The following is a 21,089-nucleotide window of genomic DNA, read 5'->3' as shown; positions in this document are numbered from 1 at the left end:
AAACTGAGCTACCGACCACCCTACCCTTCCCATTCATTTCAAACAAAAATCCAGACTTCTTGGAGACTTGCACTGATTCAGTTTATGCAGTACTTTTATTAGATGGAATGGGTGAGAATGCATACTTGTAAAATAACCTGGACACAAAAAGATTTACAGTCAACTGATATCAAAATATAAAAACAGTACACAAGAAAGCTAAAAACTTTTAAAAAAAAGAAAAAGCAAAATAAACAATTTAACTGGTAGTGGTGAGAAAAATAAGCAGATGAACTGGTAATAAAAATAAAGTGCAGGTTGTTGATTTCAGCTGATTAGTTTTAGTGTAATTATCACAATGTTTCCGCGCAAAGTTCTCTCAGGCCGTCACAAATGAGCGATCTATGATTAGAACTACATCAAGTTTGCTCAGAAGAGATTTTACACTACACAAACACTGGTGATTAACAGCAGTAACTGTAAAGTGAACAAGCAACATTTGGTCCAGATGTGTCGAGCGGTCGCGGACCAAGTCATCCCTATTGGATTTGTTATGCATCTGTGTGGACTTAAATCTACAGGTGGCTTAAAACGTGATTACAAGATGGACATATGCATAAAAGCACGGCTATCACATGGTCACACTGGTTTCATAGGAGCAAATCTTAACGTTAACGTCCAGTTTTCCTCCCGATGGAATCTGGCTGTTATAACAAAACTCCTTCACATTTGGTAAAATACTTTGCTAAGATTCATTCTATCATACACTCAGTTTACATTTACCTTCATTGTCCTTAAAAACTCCCCCGGGAAGGACCAATCATCATTTTTCCCTTTTACAATGTCCAACTTCCTCACATGAAGTCATCAGCCGGACAGAGAGATCTCATAGTCACTCACGGACAGCAGGGGGCGCCCTGATTTACACATGTTCTTGGCATTGGTGATGCTTGCCGCCACCTCCACGGGCTTCTCGAAATAATGCACCAGGGCTTGTTCGGTGAGCACAGAGGCCAGGAACTGCTCAAAGGTGATGGCCCAGTCTTTATCAATGCTGGCGCTGTGAGGAAGCCCTCCATCCTGGGCTCCGCCTCCCGTGGGCCGGTTCATTCTTTCCCCGGTGACCCCGCTGTCGCGACGCACCAGCACCGTGTCATCTGCGATGTCCTCGCACTGGAGCTTGTCGTCCAGCTCGTGGGAGCCGGCGCTGAGCACCGAGTAGGACGACACCGAGGTGTCGTCGTCTGAGATGAGCATGGCGGACGACGTGCCCGTGTCTTTGGGAGACGAGTCCTCCAGCTTGATGTCGTGCATGGCCGAGAGGTCGTCCGCTTTCTCCTCCTCGCAGGGACTTTTCTCGCCTGTAGGTATGAAGTCGCCACTCTGTTCCCGCTGTTGGAACATGTCATCAGACACCACCTGCTGGTCGCTCCTGGGATACACCCTCGGCTCCAATTTGGCCCCCATGTCGTGCTCCTTCCTGCCTAATGAGGAAAACAGCTTCCCCACTTCTCCCATTTCCAGCAGCAGACTGGTGACGGTCGCCGTGGCGTGGTAGAGCTCCTGCTCTGCAACGTCCTCGCTGAACATGCTGTACAAGGTCTTGCAGAGTTCGATGAACTGAGCCTGGGCGTGAAAAAGAAAAACCACGACCGGTCCGATTTTACCATCACTGGTTTGCTTCTCTCAAGTTAAGTGTAAAAAAACAGCTTCACCTGGTTTAGTTTTGGAAGATCTTTCGTGTTTTCTCGCTTAGGTTTGGTCTCTTCGTTCCACAGCTTCAGATAGTGGCGATATTCAGGAGTGTTAAGCTTCTTCACTGTAAAAAGGGCAAAGAACCCAACGTGCATATCAAGTTTCATGCGGCGCTTCCATGACAGCCGGCAAAAACAGGATTAAACTGGGATTTTGATTCATCTGTTGTTGGCCGATGTGCGAATGAGGACACTATAATCTGATTTGATTCATTTTGAAACAACTGCCGACCTTTTTCAGTCTTGAACGTGACTCTGACGAAGCCGTCATCCTTCTCACTTCTGCACTTTGAGTCCTGACCTGAGAAGAGAGGAGAAGGGGGCCACGATTTAGCAGAGGGGATTCAACAGAATTGTCTGGTTTCTGCAATCTAGACACACATTATCTTGATCAGACTGTGCAACAGGAAGGTCAGGTCCTTACCCATCGATGTTTCCGGGGTGATATCTTCAAAGAAGTACTGCGTGGCCTCAAAGGCAGAATCTGGCTCTTCCTGTTCATGGGGGATTTCTGGGGGCGGAGGTGGAAAAAGCAAAGATTTAACCAATCTGTCTCATGAAAGCCTCATTTCTTTTATTTTAGTCACTAGAAACAAGAGCGTTAATCCGCAGGTCAACTTGTCGAGTACTGTGGGTTCTGCTGCGCACCCACCAGGCACGACGTGCATCTTGTAGAGGAGCTTCATCTTCTCGATGAGGTCCCCGTGATACAGAACGCCTGAGAAGATGCGAAGAACATCTGAGATGCAGCAACGGCCCCGATTAACAGTGACGAAAGCACGTCGTTCCTCCTACCCAGGCCACTGATGAACTCTCGGAAATTGATGAGCCCGTCGCAGTTTTGGTCGAGCAGACGGAAGAAGCGCACGGCCAGCAGGTCCGACTGGGCGCCGTTGGCCCAGGGGAACAGCTGCTTGAAGAGCCCTTTGAACTGCTCCGTGTCGATGCGGTACTGCTCCAGGTACGGCAGGCTGGGGTCGTGGCGCTCTGTTGGGTTGCTGCTGCCGCCCCAGTAGCAGCTGGTCAGGTGCTCCGCCTGGATCCACAGGAGGGGCGTGACGAGAACTCGTGAGTGTGGCTTGAGTTCAGCGGCGCCGTGACCTCTGCCCTCCTTTCTGTCGTCCGATGTGTAAATTGTGAACGTGCAGACTCTCACCTTAAAGAGCAAAAAGAGCTCCTCCAGTTCGTCAATGCTGAAGGCGGTCTCCGTGACGATAGTTCTGACCTAAAATGTTTAATACGAAGAAGAGAGCTCAGTGTCCGATAACGTCCTTCGTCACATTCACGCGGAGCGTCGGGCGAATTCTCACCACGTTGCGTTTAGTCGTGTCCTCGATGGTCTGAATGACCCTCAGCCTCTGTTTGAAACGCATCTGCTCGATCACGTCTGCGCGGATGGAGCCGAATTTCTGGAGCAATGTCAAGGAAACGGGAAGGGCGGAGACATTAAACCAGTAAAACCAGAACATTTCAAATCAGATTAACGGGAAATGTGCGAGTGTCTCGGGAGGGTCGGTACAGTACCTCGTAGGAGCTGCGCACCAGTTTGAAGATGTCCACCTCAGGGTGTGGTTCCCCATTGTCTGTCAGCAGGGAGTGAAGGTGGGGGATGGGGGGCAGGGTACTGTCCTTATTGGTCACACTGTCCAAGTATCTTAAACATACACCAAACGTCACAACAGCGTCACGGAAATGCTAATACCTGCCCTCAGAGTGGCAGTTCTGATCCCTCTGGTCCCTCCACCCTTACCTTCCCAGCACCGTCATGGCCTCGCCGTCATCCTTGCAGCCCAGAAGCTGATGGATGCTGGCGTGCAGCACGGACAGCGCCAGCTGGAAGATGACCTTGATGCCGTCGAAAAAGAAGCAGTCCACCACCACCACGGCGCTCTCGAACGGCATCACGGAGAGGAAGATGGTGAGGAACCACGACAGCGAGATGGTGGAGATGACCCCGAGGTCCTGCATACAGTCGTACAGCTGAGGGACGTGCTCGCGGGCCAGCTCCTCGAACACGCCCTGATCCACCAGAGCTCCTGACAGGACAGCAGAAGACGGGTCAGTCAGAAGGTGTAATCGCAATGACTCCAACATAGAAACACGCTTGTGTACAGACCTACGACCCTGGTGTTGTAGTAGTCGGGCAGCATCCTCTCACAGAGCGCCACCAGCAGCCAGAAAGCCTCCTCTTCTTTGGCGTAGAGCAGCAGCACAGATGTTACAATGTTCATAGCCTGCAGCGTTGAGGGAGGGAGAACAGAAAATGAAGCCCGGCTCAGAGGGTCTGGCAATTCCGAGTGCTAATACCTGACAGTATCCGATGTTTGGGTTTCTGAAGGCGTAGGCGGTGAGGACCCGTCGGAGGGCGGCGATGCCCATTTCATTCTGAAAGGCTGGGTGCTCCGGGAGCGAGCGGTGCAGGTCCCTCTCTATCTCCTCCGTTGCAAGGTTGTATTTGCCCATCGATTTCTCCACCAGGTCTTCGTAATAGCCAGGGTGTGTGGCCATCTCGTTGATCGCACCTTGGATGCAGAAATCAAACTGTTACGGAGGATTAAATCTGTAGATTCAACAGTTGTAGTCCAATTATGTCTCCCTCTTCTGGCAGTGCGAGTCATTACACCCACATGTGACCATACACTTAGGCCTGTTCTGGTGTCTACTGTTGTGTCTATCCTTCCCCTGTTCCAGGCAAACATCCCTAAAACCTCAGTAAACCAGTTCATGATGGAGCTCATCCAGCTTGTTTTACCCACCGGCGTTTGCTCTTAAAATAAAGTACAGATAAAAGCAATCGCGTCTGAAAAGAAGGAAAATTCATGTGACCGACTATAGCGAGGGAGGTGCAGCTCTGACAACTAGCACTTCAGGAAGGAGGTGGAGTGGCCATAATGTTGTGACTTCATAAAGAATACTTACAATTGAGCTAGACATTGAGTACAGTAAGGTAAGTACGGTAATAAAATAGGGCTGATGACATTTGACTGACGCGTTATCAGGGTCAATAAAGATAAGGCGGTTGTGTGGCTGTTGTCTCGTTGCATAAGGCCAATTCCTCACCAGAGAAGAGCAGCCACAGCTCTCCTCTCATGCTCTCGGGAATCCCCTTGAGGACCAGGTCCTTTGTCTTCTCGGTCCGATACATGCACACCCCCTGTCCGTACTCGGCAAAGTGGTTCTTCCACGCCTGCTCCTTCAGGAACTCCTTAGCCTGAGCAGAAGACGTCACGACACAATGAGGTCACGACAGGAAATCCAATGCTAACTAGGACTGAATATTTGTAATTCGACACGGTAAAACCGACCAGTTTAGGGTTGAACTCCTCAGGTGAGCGGCGGCGGTACATCGTCATGAGGGCCTGCGTGGCCGTGGGCACGCTGCTGTCGTTCAGGTTGAAGGAGCGCTCCCCTTCGGAGCACAAACTGTTCTGTGGGCTGCTGGAGAGCAGAGATCCATGCTGGGAGTAAACCTGCTGGAGGCAGATTAGTGTCAATCTCCACTGATGGCGTTCCTGTGGATTTGAGGCGGGACCGACGATGGCTCACCTCATCGTCCGAGCTGTTGAGGCTACTGGTCAGTTCCCTCTCAAGGTAGATCTTAGAGGTGGTCTGCTGCAGGAAGTCGGATATCCGCTGGACCAGGAAGTCCCTGTCCTTCAGGTTGGCAAACAGGAAGGTCATGCGGTTCTTGGTGCTGATGGAAAGCGGGCTGGGCAGCACGCTGGAGCTGTCCGCCTTCTCCACAATGGTCACCTGAGATCAGATTCAACAAATCCAAGCACGACAAACACGTCACTATAGCAGCATCAACCCTGTCTGAGACAGGAATGGATACAAGAACCATGATGACTAATTTTAAACTGTATGAACGCTGACCAGTGAAGCTAACTGGCAGTACGGATGATGCTATTAGTCAAGTAATGCGGTGTCATTTCCTTATAGTTTTCATCATTTTATCAAGAGTATCTGAACTATTTGGCAACCCAGCACAGTGCATTTAACAAATACGTCCTGCTCTTCGAAGGAAATTGCATCCTTGCGTTTTTTAGCACAAAGATATTTAGCATATGACATGACAGGGTGGACAGGAAGAGGTCGGCTCCGTCATTAGCTTGTCATCAGCTAAACTGCTAGCTGTCTACCTGCAGCCTCTATTCAAAATGATCAGACTTGCCTCTCGTAGAGGGATGATGAGGCTGCACAGCGTCTCTTCTTTGCTGGTGAAGCAGATGTAGTTGGTGGAAACAAACATCTGTCCCAGGATGTGCATCTTGTTAAAGGGAGTCCACAGGGTGCAATCCGTGTGCCCGTCCAGTTTTTCGTCTTTGGGCAGACGGAAGAGCGTCCGGTAACGCTCACTCTTGGCTCTGGCATCCAGGTCCCTGCAGAAAGGTGGGGGGGCACAGTTCAAGGTTTGATTGTGACCAACAAACCTTTAGTTGAGCTTTTCATCTATCTTTCATGTCTGTGGGTACGTGGCAACAGTGGATTATTCACGCTGGTGGTACGTCATAAAGATGAATAGATTAATCTACATAATAAAGTATCTGTGTAGTGGCTTTTACGTAAGAACAGCCCAAGATGAACTGATACTATTCAGTAAGCCTGCAATCAGGCTCACTTGAGTTGTAAAAGTTCATTGTTAAAGATCAGAACTTCTATTTACGGTCTGCTCAACAACAACAACAACAACAACAACAACAAACAACAACTGAGAACCGGAGAGATGTCCTCAAACTCTTCCCAGAATACTGCAGTGACAGCTGGGGAACAAAAGAGCTGTTGTATCAAAATACTTTTAGCACTGGGAATTTGTTGTGCTGCAAACGTATCGCTAAGCAATAACAGCAGATGCCAGAGTTCAATACTAGGTGCAGCAACATGGCTGAGCAACATTTTTAGCACCCTTGGAGGGGGTGTGAACACATTAGCTCTAAACATGCCAACTCAGCATTCATGAGGGAACTGCCCAGGTTTTCCCACCTCACACACGTTTATTTGCTTACCGCTTGAGGGCCGAGACTTTCTTGGGCGACTTCTTCTTGAGTTTGGGCAGCGAGCGATCCTGCTCGAAGCCCTTGTTGTCCAGGAGCTGCCGCATGGCGATGTTAGCCAGCTGCTCGGCCAGCTTAAAGGTCTCGCTGATGTTCAGGAAGACGGAGAAGACGTACTCCTCCACCCGGGTGTTGACCTTGATGGCGTCGGGCAGCAGGAGGGTGGCGCTCTTCTCCAGCTGAGTGATTTCCGCCCAACGGACCACTAGTTTGGCTGAGCGTTTCAAAAAAAAAAAGAAAAAGAGAAAATAATTCTTGAAAAAAACCAAAAACACGAGGATAAAACGAGTGAAATACGAGAAATCCAACCTTCTTTTCCCAGCAGGTAGGAGTAGAAGCACAGGTGGTTGATGCTGAGGTACAACCAGCCCTGTCTCGGGACTTTGCCCTTCCAGTAGCTGCAGGAGTAATAGTTGACCAGCTTCTCCTCATCCGGCATCCCAAACAGCTTCCGGAACTTGGCGCTGGCCTCCTTGAACTTGTCCGTGTCGTCGTCCTCTTTGACGTCATGGTTCTTGTTGTACTCCGCGATGATCCCCTGCGGCAGCGTGGACACAGACGGACGTGTGGAAACTCAGTCCTCTCAGAAAACTGTGAAGTTTGTTTGTTCCGGTTTTACCTGGACTTTTCCTTTGACGAAGGTGGTGATGTCGTTCTCGTTCTCGAAGATGGAGAGGGTCTGCAGCAGGTTGTGCTCCAGCCACTCCCAGTGCTCCGTGATCTCCTTGCGAGAGCTTCCTGGAGAGCAGAGAGGGGGCGGGGTCAGAGCACTGAGCAAAAGTGAGGAGGCGTGGTCAGTGCTTGAGAAGGACAGGGGGCGGGGTCAGAGCTTGAACATGAATGAGGGGGCGGGGTCCCAGCATTGTGCATGAATGGGGGCGGGGTTAGAGGATGGGCAGGAGTGAGTGGGCGGGGTCAGAGCATTGAGCAGGGTGACATCTTTTCTGTTGGTAACACAAATATGGATCTATGGCAACAAACATCAGTAATCAACGATGTTAAAGCTCTTTTTTGAGCTCAAACCGCCTGCTGTGCTGTGTACCATTATCCCATGAGCAGCATGGCAGTAAGTGCACGCTCACTGAATTATCCTCGTCTGCCAAACATCTCCACTCTGGCCTGGGGCACATACGTATGTCAGAAGAGCGGAGCGGTACTCCCATTTGAACATCTTTACAAAGCGAATAACGTGAAGAAGTAGTGTTCTGTTAACGCCATTCATTTTTATGGATTGCCATAATTTAGGGGACATATTACATGTATTACGGTACACAAGGGCATTGCCGTGCACATCTAAGGGCTTAATTTAACTTAATACCTCTGGAGAACATGAGAAGATTTTTTACACCAGAAAGTCAAAAGACCTGAAAAGTTGGATAACTCGCGTTTCAGGTTGGACACAAGACACACTGAAATAGAACCTGAATATTTGGTCATTCTGGAAGGACGTTGGCCACACGACACTGAAACTACTCAGGGCTTCATTAGAGGAACAGTGGAGGCACTTCCTAGTACTGGTGCACGGTGCCACGAATACGCAGTGAAAAAGAGAAAGGGCTGGAGCAGATTTACACATTTTGGTGTGTTACATATTTCTTAATCCCGCAGATTAACGGAGATGATGTAATTCGTGGTGTTCAGCAGCATAAAGCTATTGCGAGTTGAAATTTGACTTAATTTGATAATTATTTGAAAGCCACGTATCTATTACTCAATAAGGTGATACGCACCATGAGCTATGGTCCAATATACCAGGGAGTCTGGAGTCTGGTATAGGATCCTGTATGGTGCCACACGAGCGCTGGAGTCCAAGACCACGTCTAAGGTTCCCACCAGTAGACCTGTAAGAGTCCAGAGAAACACTTCTGGTTTCAAAAAAGATACCAGTAGACACCTTTACAGGTCAAAACCAACAAACCTTCACACTCTGAACTCCTGACTGAGTGTCCTGGACACCAACGCACCACAGTCACAGCAAATAACCAGATGTAATCATACTAGAGGCCCTGCTCATACCCAAGTGCATATCTTAGGTGCTTTAAACAAAGGGGGGGGGGAGGGTGAAAACATCCTGTGACAGTTTTAAACATGATTCACCTTAAAGAACCTGCAAAAAAGGACCCATTACACCAGAAGGTTCCTGTATTTTTTTTGTTGGTTTCACACTCATGACTGAGGTGTCATTGAACCCGTGGATGAGCAGCGATCACCTCCGATGATAAATACAACTTACTCAGTCCCTCCACTCTGCCCCTCAACCGCAGCTGGAGCTTGCCTGCTCTGTCTCCTACCTACAGGAAAACATAGGTGCGTCCTTCTGTTTCTTTGCCGCTGAGGCTGAGAATCGTTACAAAGAGCAGTGGCCGTTGACGCTTGTAGCCACTTTGAAATTCTTCTCTGAGGTGGTTCTGCTCGGAGGCCTGCACCTTCATGTTGAGCAGAGTTATTTTTGTTTTTTGGAACAGACTTCCTATGAGTCAGACAGCGAGAGGATGAGTGGGTGTGGAGAGGCGAGAGCAAAGACAATCGAGACGAGATCAGCCGTTTCCTAAATTGTGCTTTGAGGACACAAACTCGGGACATGACTTCGGACTATCACCCTCGCTGGCATCATCGGTGCTTTCTGCACCATGTAGTCAAGAAGAATATTGTTTCCAGGCCCGGAACGATGGCGACAGCCGTGTCAAATGATCCCAGTTGCTAACAAACGTCACTCGCTTGTCTTATGACCGTCTCCTCACATGAGAACAACACATTCACTGTCGCCGCAAACATTTAAAAACAATGAAAAACGTCTCGCAATCTGGATTTCGATCATGGAACTAAGGAGACAATGCAGCGTTCAGTAACAGAGACAAACCACTCCGCGTGGGCTGTGAACGCTACTTCCTCTTAGAGAAACAAAATAAGGTCGAAAATCAAAAGTGGAACACAAAAGGTAACGAGGTCGCGAACAACATTGGGTTTGATGTGGGAATCGCAAAACAGCCGTGAAATTCACCTCCAGCATTTTGTTAACACAGTCTCGTGTGATGGTTTCAACAGGAAACTGAGGTGAGACCACCAGCGTTGCTCCTCCAGTAAGACCAGTAACACTCCAGGTGGCTCCGCCATCATGTACTGGTGCCACAAACCAACAAACAAACATCATGCTGTCACGTAACAAAGGTTCCGTTTATTATCTCACCCTCCCGTGAGAACAGAACAGGCTCATGTGCTTCACTTCTCCAAACTTGAGGCAGCTTCAGCTTCAGCATCTCCCAAACATCCAAGAGGGGGGAACAAAAACAGCGGTTTTGCTGTTTTTACATCCTCTTTCAACCAAAACCAGCTCGATGCTGCTATGCAGACAAAAGGCCCAGTGTCCAACCCGAGCGGTTCAGACCATCAGAACATCCCAACAGATCTGCTGATGCGTTGACAGATTATCTACGGCTGTTTCAGGCCGACACCCTTCCAAACGGTAACGACCTGCTTGATTGTGAAATGCGGAGTTTGACATGGATTATTGTGTAATCTGATCCCGGGACCGCGGCTACAGGTTACATAACAACTCAAATGACTGACACACACTTTCGTTTGTGGGAAAATATAGATAATGATCCCAACACACTCAGAACCACCGCGAGGGGGGCAGAACATCCACCACAACGTCTGCTAGATGTTAGCTAATGTTACTCTGTTGCTATAGCAGCTGCTGCTCTGCTAGCAGTTCGTGCAGCTATCTTAGCGGTGTCGAACCCAGTCCCACAAGGGCCGAGATCAACCCCCCTTAGGAGCTTCACAGTTCAACCCCAGATCACCACGGTGACGGTTCACTGGCCTCAGGTCTCCAGACAAGACAGCTCTGATGAGGGCAGGGAAACATGTTAGCATACTGAGCACAAAGCAGAAATGTGAGAAAAATTACATAACTTCCTAAAATTATCAGCATTTTCACAGTGTCGGCACTTTTCTAAAGCCTCTTCCAGTACCGACACCGGATGCTGAGCTGCAGATTTGCTGCGTTCGACGCTCCTGGTGGTTTCACCGCTCCTCAGAAGTGCATGTGCACCGTGCCAGGGTGACTGGGCACAAACTGGCACCCAATGCCAACCGGCAAGCTCAATAACAGTGACATCACCTTCCAAATGCATGTTGCACCAGGGCCATAACAGACAAGTGGAAGATGTCCAAATTTACATCTATAAAACAGATTTTGTAGGTGTTATTTAATGCTGGAGCTAAAACGCGTGCAGGGGCTGGGTTATATTTTAATTCTGGAACAAACCCCATCTCCCGACATGAATATTTTGACTTTCATACGCAGTTTCTGTTAAAAAAAGGAAGTCTTTCCGTTTTGCAGCCAGCTGTGGTTCAGCTCCAACAAGTCCGAGTTTCAGGAGAAAACAGAAAGGCGCGCTGAGAGACTGGCTCCAACCTGCCTTTCCTCTGCCCTGCTTGCTGTCTGACCCATTTTGGGAGAACCAGGCAGAGAATGGGAGGAGCTGAAGTGAGAAAGGGAAGAGGAGGAATGATTCAGCAGGGAAACAGACCGTGCTCAGTTGTCTGGCCATTAGCGGCTGCAGAACCACCGCAAATGCAATTGTTCGCATGGCCGTGCGGAAGCCATTTCCCCTTAAATGAGGTGTCACCTCAGTCCAATGTCTCACATTCTGACCCGCCAGGCTGCGGATCTCTTGGACTTCGTCTCTCATGCGCGTTTGTCCCCCGTCAGCGCGACAGCTCAAAGGTGTCAACTCACCAAAACAAACACCGCTGTTGCCCATTCAAGGTGAAAAACCACGTGTGGCAGTTGACAGGTCACGTGATCCACCAAACCTGATCACAGTCATTAATTATTTCTGATTCATCACGGACACTTGATCTAACTCACCTGCCAGCCCCCCGCCTCCATCTCCGTGGCCTTTGCGCTTCTGAAGGATGAAGTATGGATTGGCTCTCTCGGTGATCCATAACGCGCCCGCCAGCAACACATCCTCGGGACTGATCCACATAATTCCGGTTTTTAGGGAAACATTGAACACTCAGGAGTGTCGACGCCGATCTAAAGCACTGATTCGAGCGTGACTTTGGCTAATTTAGCGTTGTAAAACACCTACAGAGGCCCGAGTTTCTCCTCCTGTTTGATGACCGAGGCGAAATAAGACGCGCGTCAAGCGTCGCTTAAATTGAGGCTGCCAGTCCAGAACTGGGCCAACAATGTCGAGCTCCCGCACACGAAGCCAGCTTCCTCCTGCAGCTTCGGCCTCCTCCCCCGGCTCTTAAACAATCGGCTTCTCCCGGGACAGTCAGCTGGACGTCGGTTGTCACACAGCGGCGGATCCGTCTTTGTTTTGCTCCGGAGCAGGTGCAACTGTTTGCACGGCCTTTATTCCGAATAATCCGATTCACAGCTGATCAGAACCAGCAGCGGACTGTGTGCGTGTGCGCTCCACGGTGCCGCGTCAGGCGTCGTGTGTGCGCGCTGAAAACAAGACGGCTGAATAATAAACCCGACAGGAACGCTGCGGTCTCCTCTCACTCCTCCTCGTCTTCCTCCGCCGCTGCACGCACAAATACAGCGTGCGTGCAACGTCAGCGTGCGGGAGGCGTGGGGCCGCATGGACGGATAGTTATTTAAAAACAAGTCATGGTTCAGTTGTGGTTTAAGCGCGTAATTGAAAAGAGTTGGTGCTGTTCTTATGAAAAAGATGGAACCATGGCAACGGGAAAATCCAGGTAAATCGGATTATCTAAGGGACCTCCAGCAAGAACAAAACCCCCCCCTCATGTTTCCCTTTTAATCTTGCTCAAAAAACTGGTTTAACCTGCGCAATAAAGCAGAAGTAGATCAGTATCAGTTTGACACGGGCTCTGCAGCAACTTGGGTGTTTATTTTAGTATTAATTCCCTTCATACTGGGAGTTTAATCCTGTATAGAAAATAAAGCCTGAGGGTGGTTCCAACAGCAGAGATGCTGGCCCACAGAGCCTTCGTGAGGTTTTATCCCACAGCTGGGGGGAGAAAGTCTTGTTGGGTTTCTGATGAGTTTCAAAAACAAGATGAGGGTGTGGGGGAACACTGTGGTCGGTTCACCGCCCCCCTGCAGGGAACTCTGCCTCCCACAGAACCTCCAGAGTGGTTTGCTATCAGATGCAGGGACCTTTTGCTGCAGGGGTGGTAGAATCACAAACGAAACCTTTAAAACCACCTGACTGACATCAACAATCCCCTAAACAGTTCTGTTTTTATCTGCACTTTTCAGTTCTGCCTTTATAAAGAAGGGAACCCTAATACCTTTAAAAGCCTGGGGGGGGGGGGGGGGGGGGGGGGGCAGGGAGACATCTTGATATGAGAGACATTTATTTTCCCCTTCTAACGGTTCGAGTACACTTTTGAATTAGAAATCTGACAAAGCAGCATGCATCCACTTTATAATCTAATCTAAAGAACAAAGGTCGGTACCAGACTGGATCAGAAAACATGTCTCAAAAAGATAAACCCTATCATTGGTTGTCTATACAGATGCAGAAAACTGACTCATCTGACGCAAATACGAGATGTTGGGAAATTTTGAAACAAAGACCTATTCTTACACACATTTCTTATGCAGTTTAGGTAAAACTACCTCATGATTTCGCTTTCTGGGGAGAATGTACACTTCTCTAAAGGGATTTTCAAGAGTCCCGTCAATGCTTTTATGGAAATAAGCGCAGAGGTTTAAAACGCTTCCCCAAACTGTAAAAGGTGCCTCAGCACGACAGTGTATTTACGCCCCCTGCTGGCAGAACCCCGCTCACGTCCGATCTTCTGTTGCAGCAGTGTCCATGTCTGACCAGCAGAGGGCGTCTTAGTCTTCACTTGGCTGAAAGAAGAGGTCTGGTTGAACCTGCTCCCGCACTGTGCGAGGGATGCGGCTCTTTGTCTGGTTCACCTGTAAATTGGAAAAAACAAATCGACTAAATGACGCTAAAGATTCGACTTTGCTCTCCATTCAACTTTAACAAATGCAGCTCACAGCTGACATTGTAAAGGTCCCACTTATTCAGACATTGACACCAGATTATCGAAATGATGGGTTTACACCCTCATTTAAAAGGTCGTCACGGTCATTACATGTTGGTTCTGTACCTGAAAAACCTTGAAAAGTGACTCTGGCTCCTAGCAGAGCTCCGCTGGGAGGATTGATGATTTCACGCTCATCTGGCGAGCTGGCACATGTGATCACAGCTCCAGACATGACGCTGCGGGCTTCAGGTTACATAGCAGGACAGCCAGATGGCTCTGCATCTGGAGTAAAGAAAGAAGATTCTTTAAAAAAAAAAGAAAAAAGAATTTACTCCTGCTGGTTTATCAATAGTAAAATACATTTCCTTGAATACCAACACAATTAATTCACCATTTCCAATGACCTAAAGCACCAATTCATATTCTGGAATTTGTAAAAAAGGAAAAGATCATCGCTGAGCTGTTTTTGTAGCGTAGCACAATGGGGTTTTTTGGGGGGTGGAACCCAGTTTCCACATGATACACTAACAGCACTAACTCCTAATCTGCAGCCATTCAAATCTGGTTTTCCACTGACAACATCCTGGCACATGTTAGGAGCGTCCCAGAGGCGGGTTTGTGCAGTCATTCAAAGGGAATATGGACTTTACAGGATTGCTGTAATAAAAACACTGCACCTGGTCTGCAGGTATGTGCTGGCCAAGCTCGCTCACTGTCCTGGGAGCCTGATGAGACGCGTCGGCCTCGGACTTGCCTGGCCCCACGTGTTTCTGTCCTGAAGCAAGATAGAAATGAGCCTTTATGACGAGTCCAGACACAACAACGTAACATTTATGGGATTACTTGGGCTGATTTGGCGTAAACATCACATGAGCCAAGATCATGTTGAAGAGCAGTCAAAGTGTGACTAACATCACAACCAGTCCTCTCCAGTGAGCTATTTTCAATGACAAACCAGCAGAGAAAGGACATTTTACCTGGTTTATTTTTTATCAAATAACCTGCATCTGTTGTGCGTCCATCAGCTTTGATCACATTTTGTTTAAATCAACGTGAGCAAGTGTGCGGGGCTGGAAAACTGAGACGAGCCTCCAGAAAATAAAGGCAAAAGAATAACTAGAGGCTGTTACTTCAGTCAACAGATGTTGGCTGTAAGGGAAACTCTAATGTCTTTTGCTTGGCCATGTTTTCTTTGGATATGTATAAATAAATTCCTCTTGTACAGAACAACTGGGCACTGCGGACACTTCAGATGGGTTGGAGGCACTTCCCCAGATACAGTGGTATGAGAAAGTTTGGGCACCTTGACAATTGGCATTATTTTTATTGACCAATCATTGGGTGTTTTAATTCACAACTTAATTTTGATATATCAAATAACTGATGAACACAATCATATTTCAGCAGTGAAATGAGGTTTATTGGATTAACAAAATGTGCAATATGCCCCAAAACAAAAAAGGCCTGTGCATAAATTTGGGCACCTTAATAGAAAAATCATATTAGTGTTTAGTAGAGCCTCCTTTTGCAAAAATAACAGCCTGGATGAGTGTCTGGATCCTGGATGATGGTATTTTGGCCCATTCCACCTGGCAAAACCTCTGCAATTCAGTGATGTTTGAAGGATTCCGAGCATGGACAGCCTGCTTCAAGTCATCCCACAGATTCTCGATGATATTCATATGGGATGGCCATTCCAAAACATTGCACTTGTTCCTCTGCATGAATGCTCGGGTAGATTTTGAGCAATGTTTGGGGTCATTGTCTTGTTGAAACACCCAAACACTGGTGCAACTTCAACTTTGTGACAGACTCTTGAACATTATTCTCAAGAATCTGCTGATACTGAGTGGAATCCATGCGACCCTCAATTTTAACAAGATTCCCAGTACCAGCACTGGCCACACAGCCCCACAGCATGACCATCCTTCGTCTTTGCCTCTCTGCAATTTTTCTTGGCCTACCACTTCTGGGCTTAACAAGAACTGTGCCTGTGGCCTTCCATTTCCTCACAATGTTCCTGAAAGTGGAAACTGACAGGTGAAATCTTTTGGACAGCTTTTTGTAACCTTCCCATAAACCATAATGCTGGATAATCTTGGTTTTGAGGTCATCAGAAAGTTGTTTTGAGGCTTCCATGTTGCAGCTCTTCAGAGGGGAGTCAAACAGAATGAGCACTGGCATTTGGCCACCTTAAATACCTTTTGTCATTATTGGATGCACTGAACTGTCAATTAAGTTCAAGGCCTAACGAGCTCACCAAACCAACTTTGTGTGTCCACTTATCTTGTGATGATTAGTTACAGACCATCAAAGCAACAAAATGACAAGGGTTCCCACATTTTTGCACAGCCTATTTTCTAAATTTGATTTAATTTCATACAATTGCATCCTATGAATACTTAAAATCTGTGTTTGGAAATCAAGCTCACACTTGGCTCTTATGGGCAAATGAAGGACATGCCACCAAGATAATTTTGAGTGAAGTCAGAGTCCATTATTACACAACCTCAGAGGGGGTGCCCAAACTTTCTCATACCACTGTACTTCTTCCTCTGGAGCAATGGCATCCTCTGAGGTTGGATCTGGCTCTCCTGGTGCTTTTTTGAAATCTGTGGTGACTGTGGAGGTCTTGGGGGATGCTGGTAGTGTGTAGGAATGGTCAAATTTCACAGCTGATACAGAAGGTGGGAGCGAGTATGAATGTTCCAGACTCAATGATGAGAAAATGGTAGGGTGGGTCTCTGGTGAGGGCGGAGAAGGTGGAACCGACCGGAGTTGGGCCATATCACATTTATATTTGCACTCTATAAGATGTGTTGTAATGGTGTCTTTCCGGATTATTGTAGTTCCACAAAATGGACAGTGAAAATGGCCTCCATCTATGCAGGGAAGATTGCATCTGCAGACGATCTTTTCTAAAAAGGGAGAGTAATTTGTCTTAAAATTCAGGAAGTACCTGCAAAAACTAATATTTTCTCAACATTCACCAATGTATTTTCCTTATTTTAAACAGTCATGTATAGTTCAAGAAGTGAAACAACCCTGCCAAGTGCTACAGGTAGAGATCTCTTGGTAACTTGTGTTCTCTGCTAAACGTATCCACAATGAGCTCAACCCAGTATGACAGTATGGTTAAAATATGATCTTAGGTGGTGCAAACACACAAGAATCATTCAAAATTACACGTAAAAGACACTTTACATCAACATACCATTGTAGTGGACTGCTTTTGCCCCATGATTTAGCAAGTGCCTTTGGATGACACTTTGGCTTTTGGTACTGAATCTGGGGCAGAGAGGACACCCAAACACCGATGGCGACGCCATGGTGCAGCTCAGCCTGTTGCCTCTCTCAACTGCAGTAATGTCCATCTGGTGGGGGGAGATATATAGATATGCATGTGTGTAAGGAACACAAATATGCAAAATCGCCAAATCCTTAAAAACAAAACCTTTTGGCTGTTTCCGAAACCACCCCCTATACCCTACATAGTGCACTCAATAGTGTGGACGCCATTTTGAAATAGTGTCTGAAATGTTAGTGAGCATCGCTGTATCCTATGTAGTGCACTCAATGTATCCCACAATGCACTGCGAAAAGTAGTGTACTAGCGAGCACCCTAACTCGGAAAATACGGTATCACGTGGCAATCTATCAATGGCGGGTAAACAAATGTACAAATGTACGTATTGTTCGCTGTTTGTTTAACATTTCATACTAAAGCGTCAAATTCTCTCACTTTAGCGGAACATAATTCTACGTTGCTAGAGCTTGTGCATTTCAAAGGGAAATTTAAGGTACTTATTTAAGGTGGGAGTGATTAATAATATAACGATTAATAATATATTATATATATATTAATGATACAATTATATCATAATTAATATAACGCAGACTGATGGCTTGAATTGATTTCTTAAGGGAGTGACGATGACATCAGCAAGTTGATCCGATGCCGGATGGAGAAGGACCACCTGTTCTCTGGGAAGAGGTTTTCTGCTGCAGCAGGATGGGAGTGGGTGGTGGCAAAATGTTATTAAGGACTGTATTTTATTGCTGTAACTTGGGATCTGGTGTGATCACAATCAGAAATGACACTATCATCAGAAACTACACTGATGGACTTCTGCAATTTGTTTCTGCCCTTATTCCAATTTGTAGAGTTGTGTTGAAGGAATTTGGCCTCACTGGAATGGTGACGAGCAGCAAAGAAGTGGGAGAACCTTAAAAAAAAACCTACAAGGTTTGTAATAATTGTTTTAAATTTGGTCTAAATGTGACAGACTAATAATCATAGCAAATGTTGCATTACAGTTTGAATTATTCACTTATTCCCTATCTGTAGGACCTTCAGAGACCAGCAACAGGATCTGGCACTGAATCTGGGGAGGTCACAGCTGACAGATGGAAATAGTTCTCTCTCATGGATGAGGCAATAGGTGGCAGGCCCTCCATTCGGCCCCCATGCCTCATTGCCTCAGCCTGGGAGGAGAGCCATTCATTGAAGTGGAAGAAACTGATAGATAAAATGTAAACGTGTTTAAACCAAGTCGACTTCCATCAAAGATTGCTTTCTTGGCATCATATGTTTGGTAACAAATGCTTTATTCAAAGTTTAAATTTAATTGATAGTTTTTGATTTTGAAAAGAACTATTTACATAAATACACACACACATAGAAAAGTTGCATTTATCCTATTGTTGGGATTTTTTAAACAAGTATTTATAAAAATGGAACCCAAAAATGATCGAAATTACAAGGAACCAGCCAGAAAAAAAAGACTTTATGATGGCAGCCAGGTTGAACAGACATCATGCTCCGAAACGCTGGATTATGAAGACCAGTCCTAAATGTAATCATGCTCTTGGAGAGCTGGTGGGAGATGGGTTGGCGCTGACAGGGCTGCAGCCAGTCTGTCCCTAATTTGCTCTCCACATTGTAGGTCTGGCTGCATTTGATCAATGTCATCTGGCCCAAGTGCTTCTTCTGAGGGTTCCATGCTGTCACCATTCTGCAAGCACACATTGTGCAGAATGGTGCAGCATGCAAAGACTTTGGTGGCAAATGCAGGCTTCACCTCCAGAGGTTTTAGAAATATTGCCCGCCATCTGGTCTTCATAATGCCAAAAGCCCGTTCTATCACAGAACGGGCTTTTGCATGATGTCTGTTAAACCTGGCCACCATCATATTCGTCACTGGCTCTCTGTATGGTGTAACCAGGGCTATAGGCCTGGACATACAGGGATAGCCACCATCCCCAACTATACAATACCCCTCAGGTGGGTACAGTCCCTGAACATAGAGAGGGCTGTTTCTCAGGACTTGCGTGTCATGGACAGAGCCTGGGTAACCTGTAAAAATGTCTATGAAAAGGCCCTGGTGGTCACACACTGCTTGGAGCTGGATGGAGTAGAAAAGCTTCCTGTTAAAATAACAGTGAGCATCTGCAACTGGGCGCTTGATCCTAATGTGGCACCCACCAATGCTGCCCACCACATTTTGAAGCGCCTGTGATCCAGACAGGCGCTCAAATCCAGCAGCGATATTCGGAATGTCTACCAGACTTGGGAATTTGATGGTCCGGTTTTTTAGGGACAGAACTTTGTCTGACATCCTGCGAACAATGTCATACACTGTGGAGCGTGGAATTGAAAATCCCCTTGACACCACACGGTAGGAGGCTGCGCTTGCCAGCCAGAAAAGGAAAACTAAAACCTCCACTTCCAGACCCCAGCCATGGTCAAACGGCGAGCGCAGGACACCGATGAGTTTGACCACCGTTGACCGAGAGAGACGGAAGTCTGGGCGGAGGTCAGCTTGGCCATCGGTGTACATTGTCAGAAGTAGAACATGCCTGTTCCTCACACAATAATGTGATGGGTGCTCGTTCTGGAGGGAAAAAAAGTTTTTTGGTTTTTTTTTTAAAGGAAATTTTCACTGTGCTGTTTGATAAATTAGATGAGATTTCTGGGAAATAAGAACTCGATGTGTAGTTTATGATTGTTTTCACTATGATCATCTTAAAATATCACAATATAAATGTGAAAATCAATCAATCTACCATCACATCTACCCCCCTCCCTCACTTACAGTTTGACATAGAGCCAAAATTGTCCGGAGTTGTCTGTTCCTCCTCAGACGACGGGATCGCAACAAAAGAATATTTAAGATGATAAAAACTATTTCTGGAGCCATTTTGTGATGATGATGATGTCCTTTCTTGAAATGTTTTCACTACAGTGACTTGAGAATGTACCATCATTTCATGGCCCGACAATGTCACTGGACACTAATTATTTTAGATTATAAGAGATTGTTATTTAATTATTTGCATTAATATTTTCATCTATTATTATATAAAGATAGTAATCGGATAAAATATTGCATTTTCATAAAATGACCGCTGAATGTATTTCGGATGGGTTAAAATAATCAAATGGACCTGGCCACTTTTCCCGGCTACCGGTTCTTATTATTATGCGACAACATTACGTCATTTTACGTGCGCCGTAGTGTCCGAAAACTAACTTTGAATTGAGTGCGCTACGTAGTTCACTTAATCCATGTCCCCCATGTTGTGAGTAGTGAATAGGGAACGAGTGTGTGGTTTCGGAAACGGCTACCTTCTTTGGCTAATCTAACGTCAACCAGGACCAGGATCTTCCGTTATAGACGGAATATATGGTGGCGCTCTTGTCGGCCATTTTAACTGCAGTTGGGGTCCCAGGGGGCTGTCCTGACGCTCACCTTCGCTCCGGAGGCAGTCTGAAACTCGCCCGGGAGTGCCCGGCCAGATTCCATCGCTTTTCCCTGCAGCACTTGTCGGCCCTCCTCTGCGAGCTTGTGTGGTCGGCCACTCCGGGGCAGAGCCACGGTTGACCCTTCACGTTTCCACCTCAGGAGGACGGAGACAACGGTCGACCGCGGCAGGTTCAGCATGGTGGAGATCTCACGGATCGACTTGTTACACATGTGGCAACCGACAATTGTGCCCCGCAGAAATTCACTCAACTGCTCACCACCCCCCATTTCCCAAATAAAATCATCACCTTCTCCAAAACACAACTTTCTTCGTCCCGTTTATAGCGGTTAGAAAACAACGTTTCGGCGCATTAACGCCACCGTCTGGTTAGGAGTCTTGCCACTTTCCCATTAACTTTTGCTTACTTATGTAACAGGTACACTTATACTTTGACTTTGTTCCTACGAACATTTAACTCCATTATAATTTTTTTTGTAGCTCTTTGCAGTTTTGTCTGATTCTTCAATTTTAACTTAACCCCCCTCCCAACTTTGCATCGACTTCA

General features: G+C 46.9%; 2 protein-coding genes and 1 long non-coding RNA gene across 14 annotated transcripts; 1 reads left to right on the top strand and 2 right to left on the bottom strand.

Annotated features, from left to right (window-relative positions):
* Nucleotides 1–76: 76 nt before the first annotated feature.
* On the bottom strand, nucleotides 77–12,517 carry tbc1d9 (TBC1 domain family, member 9 (with GRAM domain)). Of its 2 annotated transcripts, none has more exons than XM_029850571.1 (21): nucleotides 11,664–12,517; nucleotides 8,518–8,628; nucleotides 7,407–7,525; nucleotides 7,097–7,325; nucleotides 6,740–7,001; nucleotides 5,908–6,115; nucleotides 5,280–5,486; nucleotides 5,039–5,206; nucleotides 4,794–4,944; nucleotides 4,041–4,255; nucleotides 3,850–3,967; nucleotides 3,484–3,769; nucleotides 3,258–3,387; nucleotides 3,044–3,142; nucleotides 2,890–2,958; nucleotides 2,529–2,769; nucleotides 2,386–2,451; nucleotides 2,158–2,244; nucleotides 1,966–2,034; nucleotides 1,695–1,798; nucleotides 77–1,605 (listed from the first exon to the last, which is right to left on the bottom strand). In XM_029850571.1, exons 1-21 carry the CDS (start codon nucleotides 11,782–11,784, stop codon nucleotides 847–849), a joined length of 3,819 nt encoding a protein of 1,272 aa, XP_029706431.1. In that variant the 5' UTR covers nucleotides 11,785–12,517; the 3' UTR covers nucleotides 77–846. The 2 variants fall into 2 exon arrangements, with proteins under 2 accessions (XP_029706431.1, XP_011611242.2); XM_011612940.2 differs by having other exon boundaries at nucleotides 5,039–5,203.
* On the top strand, nucleotides 10,053–18,279 carry LOC115253235 (uncharacterized). Its single transcript, XR_003891526.1, has 3 exons — nucleotides 10,053–10,250; nucleotides 17,942–18,023; nucleotides 18,126–18,279. It is a non-coding gene; the product is annotated as an uncharacterized lncRNA (long non-coding RNA).
* On the bottom strand, nucleotides 13,120–20,899 carry LOC105417696 (protein ALP1-like). Of its 11 annotated transcripts, none has more exons than XR_003891524.1 (6): nucleotides 20,530–20,895; nucleotides 16,992–17,151; nucleotides 14,621–16,695; nucleotides 14,455–14,552; nucleotides 13,901–14,080; nucleotides 13,120–13,703 (listed from the first exon to the last, which is right to left on the bottom strand). XR_003891524.1 is itself a non-coding variant. In XM_011612938.2 (5 exons), exons 1-4 carry the CDS (start codon nucleotides 20,809–20,811, stop codon nucleotides 13,994–13,996), a joined length of 627 nt encoding a protein of 208 aa, XP_011611240.1. In that variant the 5' UTR covers nucleotides 20,812–20,886; the 3' UTR covers nucleotides 13,120–13,703; nucleotides 13,901–13,993. The 11 variants fall into 11 exon arrangements, 5 of the variants coding, with proteins under 5 accessions (XP_011611240.1, XP_011611241.1, XP_029706433.1 ...); XR_003891521.1 differs by having other exon boundaries at nucleotides 13,901–14,059; nucleotides 20,530–20,894; XR_003891522.1 differs by having other exon boundaries at nucleotides 13,901–14,059; nucleotides 14,755–16,695; nucleotides 20,530–20,894.
* Nucleotides 20,900–21,089: the final 190 nt, after the last annotated feature.

The sequence above is a fragment of the Takifugu rubripes genome, chromosome 17, assembly GCF_901000725.2.
Source record: "Takifugu rubripes chromosome 17, fTakRub1.2, whole genome shotgun sequence".
In the NCBI taxonomy this organism is placed as follows: domain Eukaryota; kingdom Metazoa; phylum Chordata; class Actinopteri; order Tetraodontiformes; family Tetraodontidae; genus Takifugu; species Takifugu rubripes.
Note: the sequence above shows the minus strand (reverse complement) of the source record. Positions and strands in the feature narration are given on the sequence as shown.

Bases quoted from the DNA above. Each gene is read 5' to 3' on its own strand.
- tbc1d9 (XM_029850571.1), bottom strand. From the start codon at position 11,784: ATGTGGATCAGTCCCGAGGATGTGTTGCTGGCGGGCGCGTTATGGATC. The intron at 7,526-8,517 runs GTGCGTATCACC...TCTGCTCTCCAG, and splicing joins ATATTGGACCATAGCTCATG to GAAGCTCTCGCAAGGAGATC. The intron at 3,388-3,483 runs GTAAGGGTGGAG...TGTATGTTTAAG, and splicing joins GCCATGACGGTGCTGGGAAG to ATACTTGGACAGTGTGACCA.
- LOC105417696 (XM_011612936.2), bottom strand. From the start codon at position 20,811: ATGGGGGGTGGTGAGCAGTTGAGTGAATTTCTGCGGGGCACAATTGTC. The intron at 19,672-20,529 runs GTGAGCGTCAGG...TTTTCCCTCCAG, and splicing joins AGACTGCCTCCGGAGCGAAG to AACGAGCACCCATCACATTA.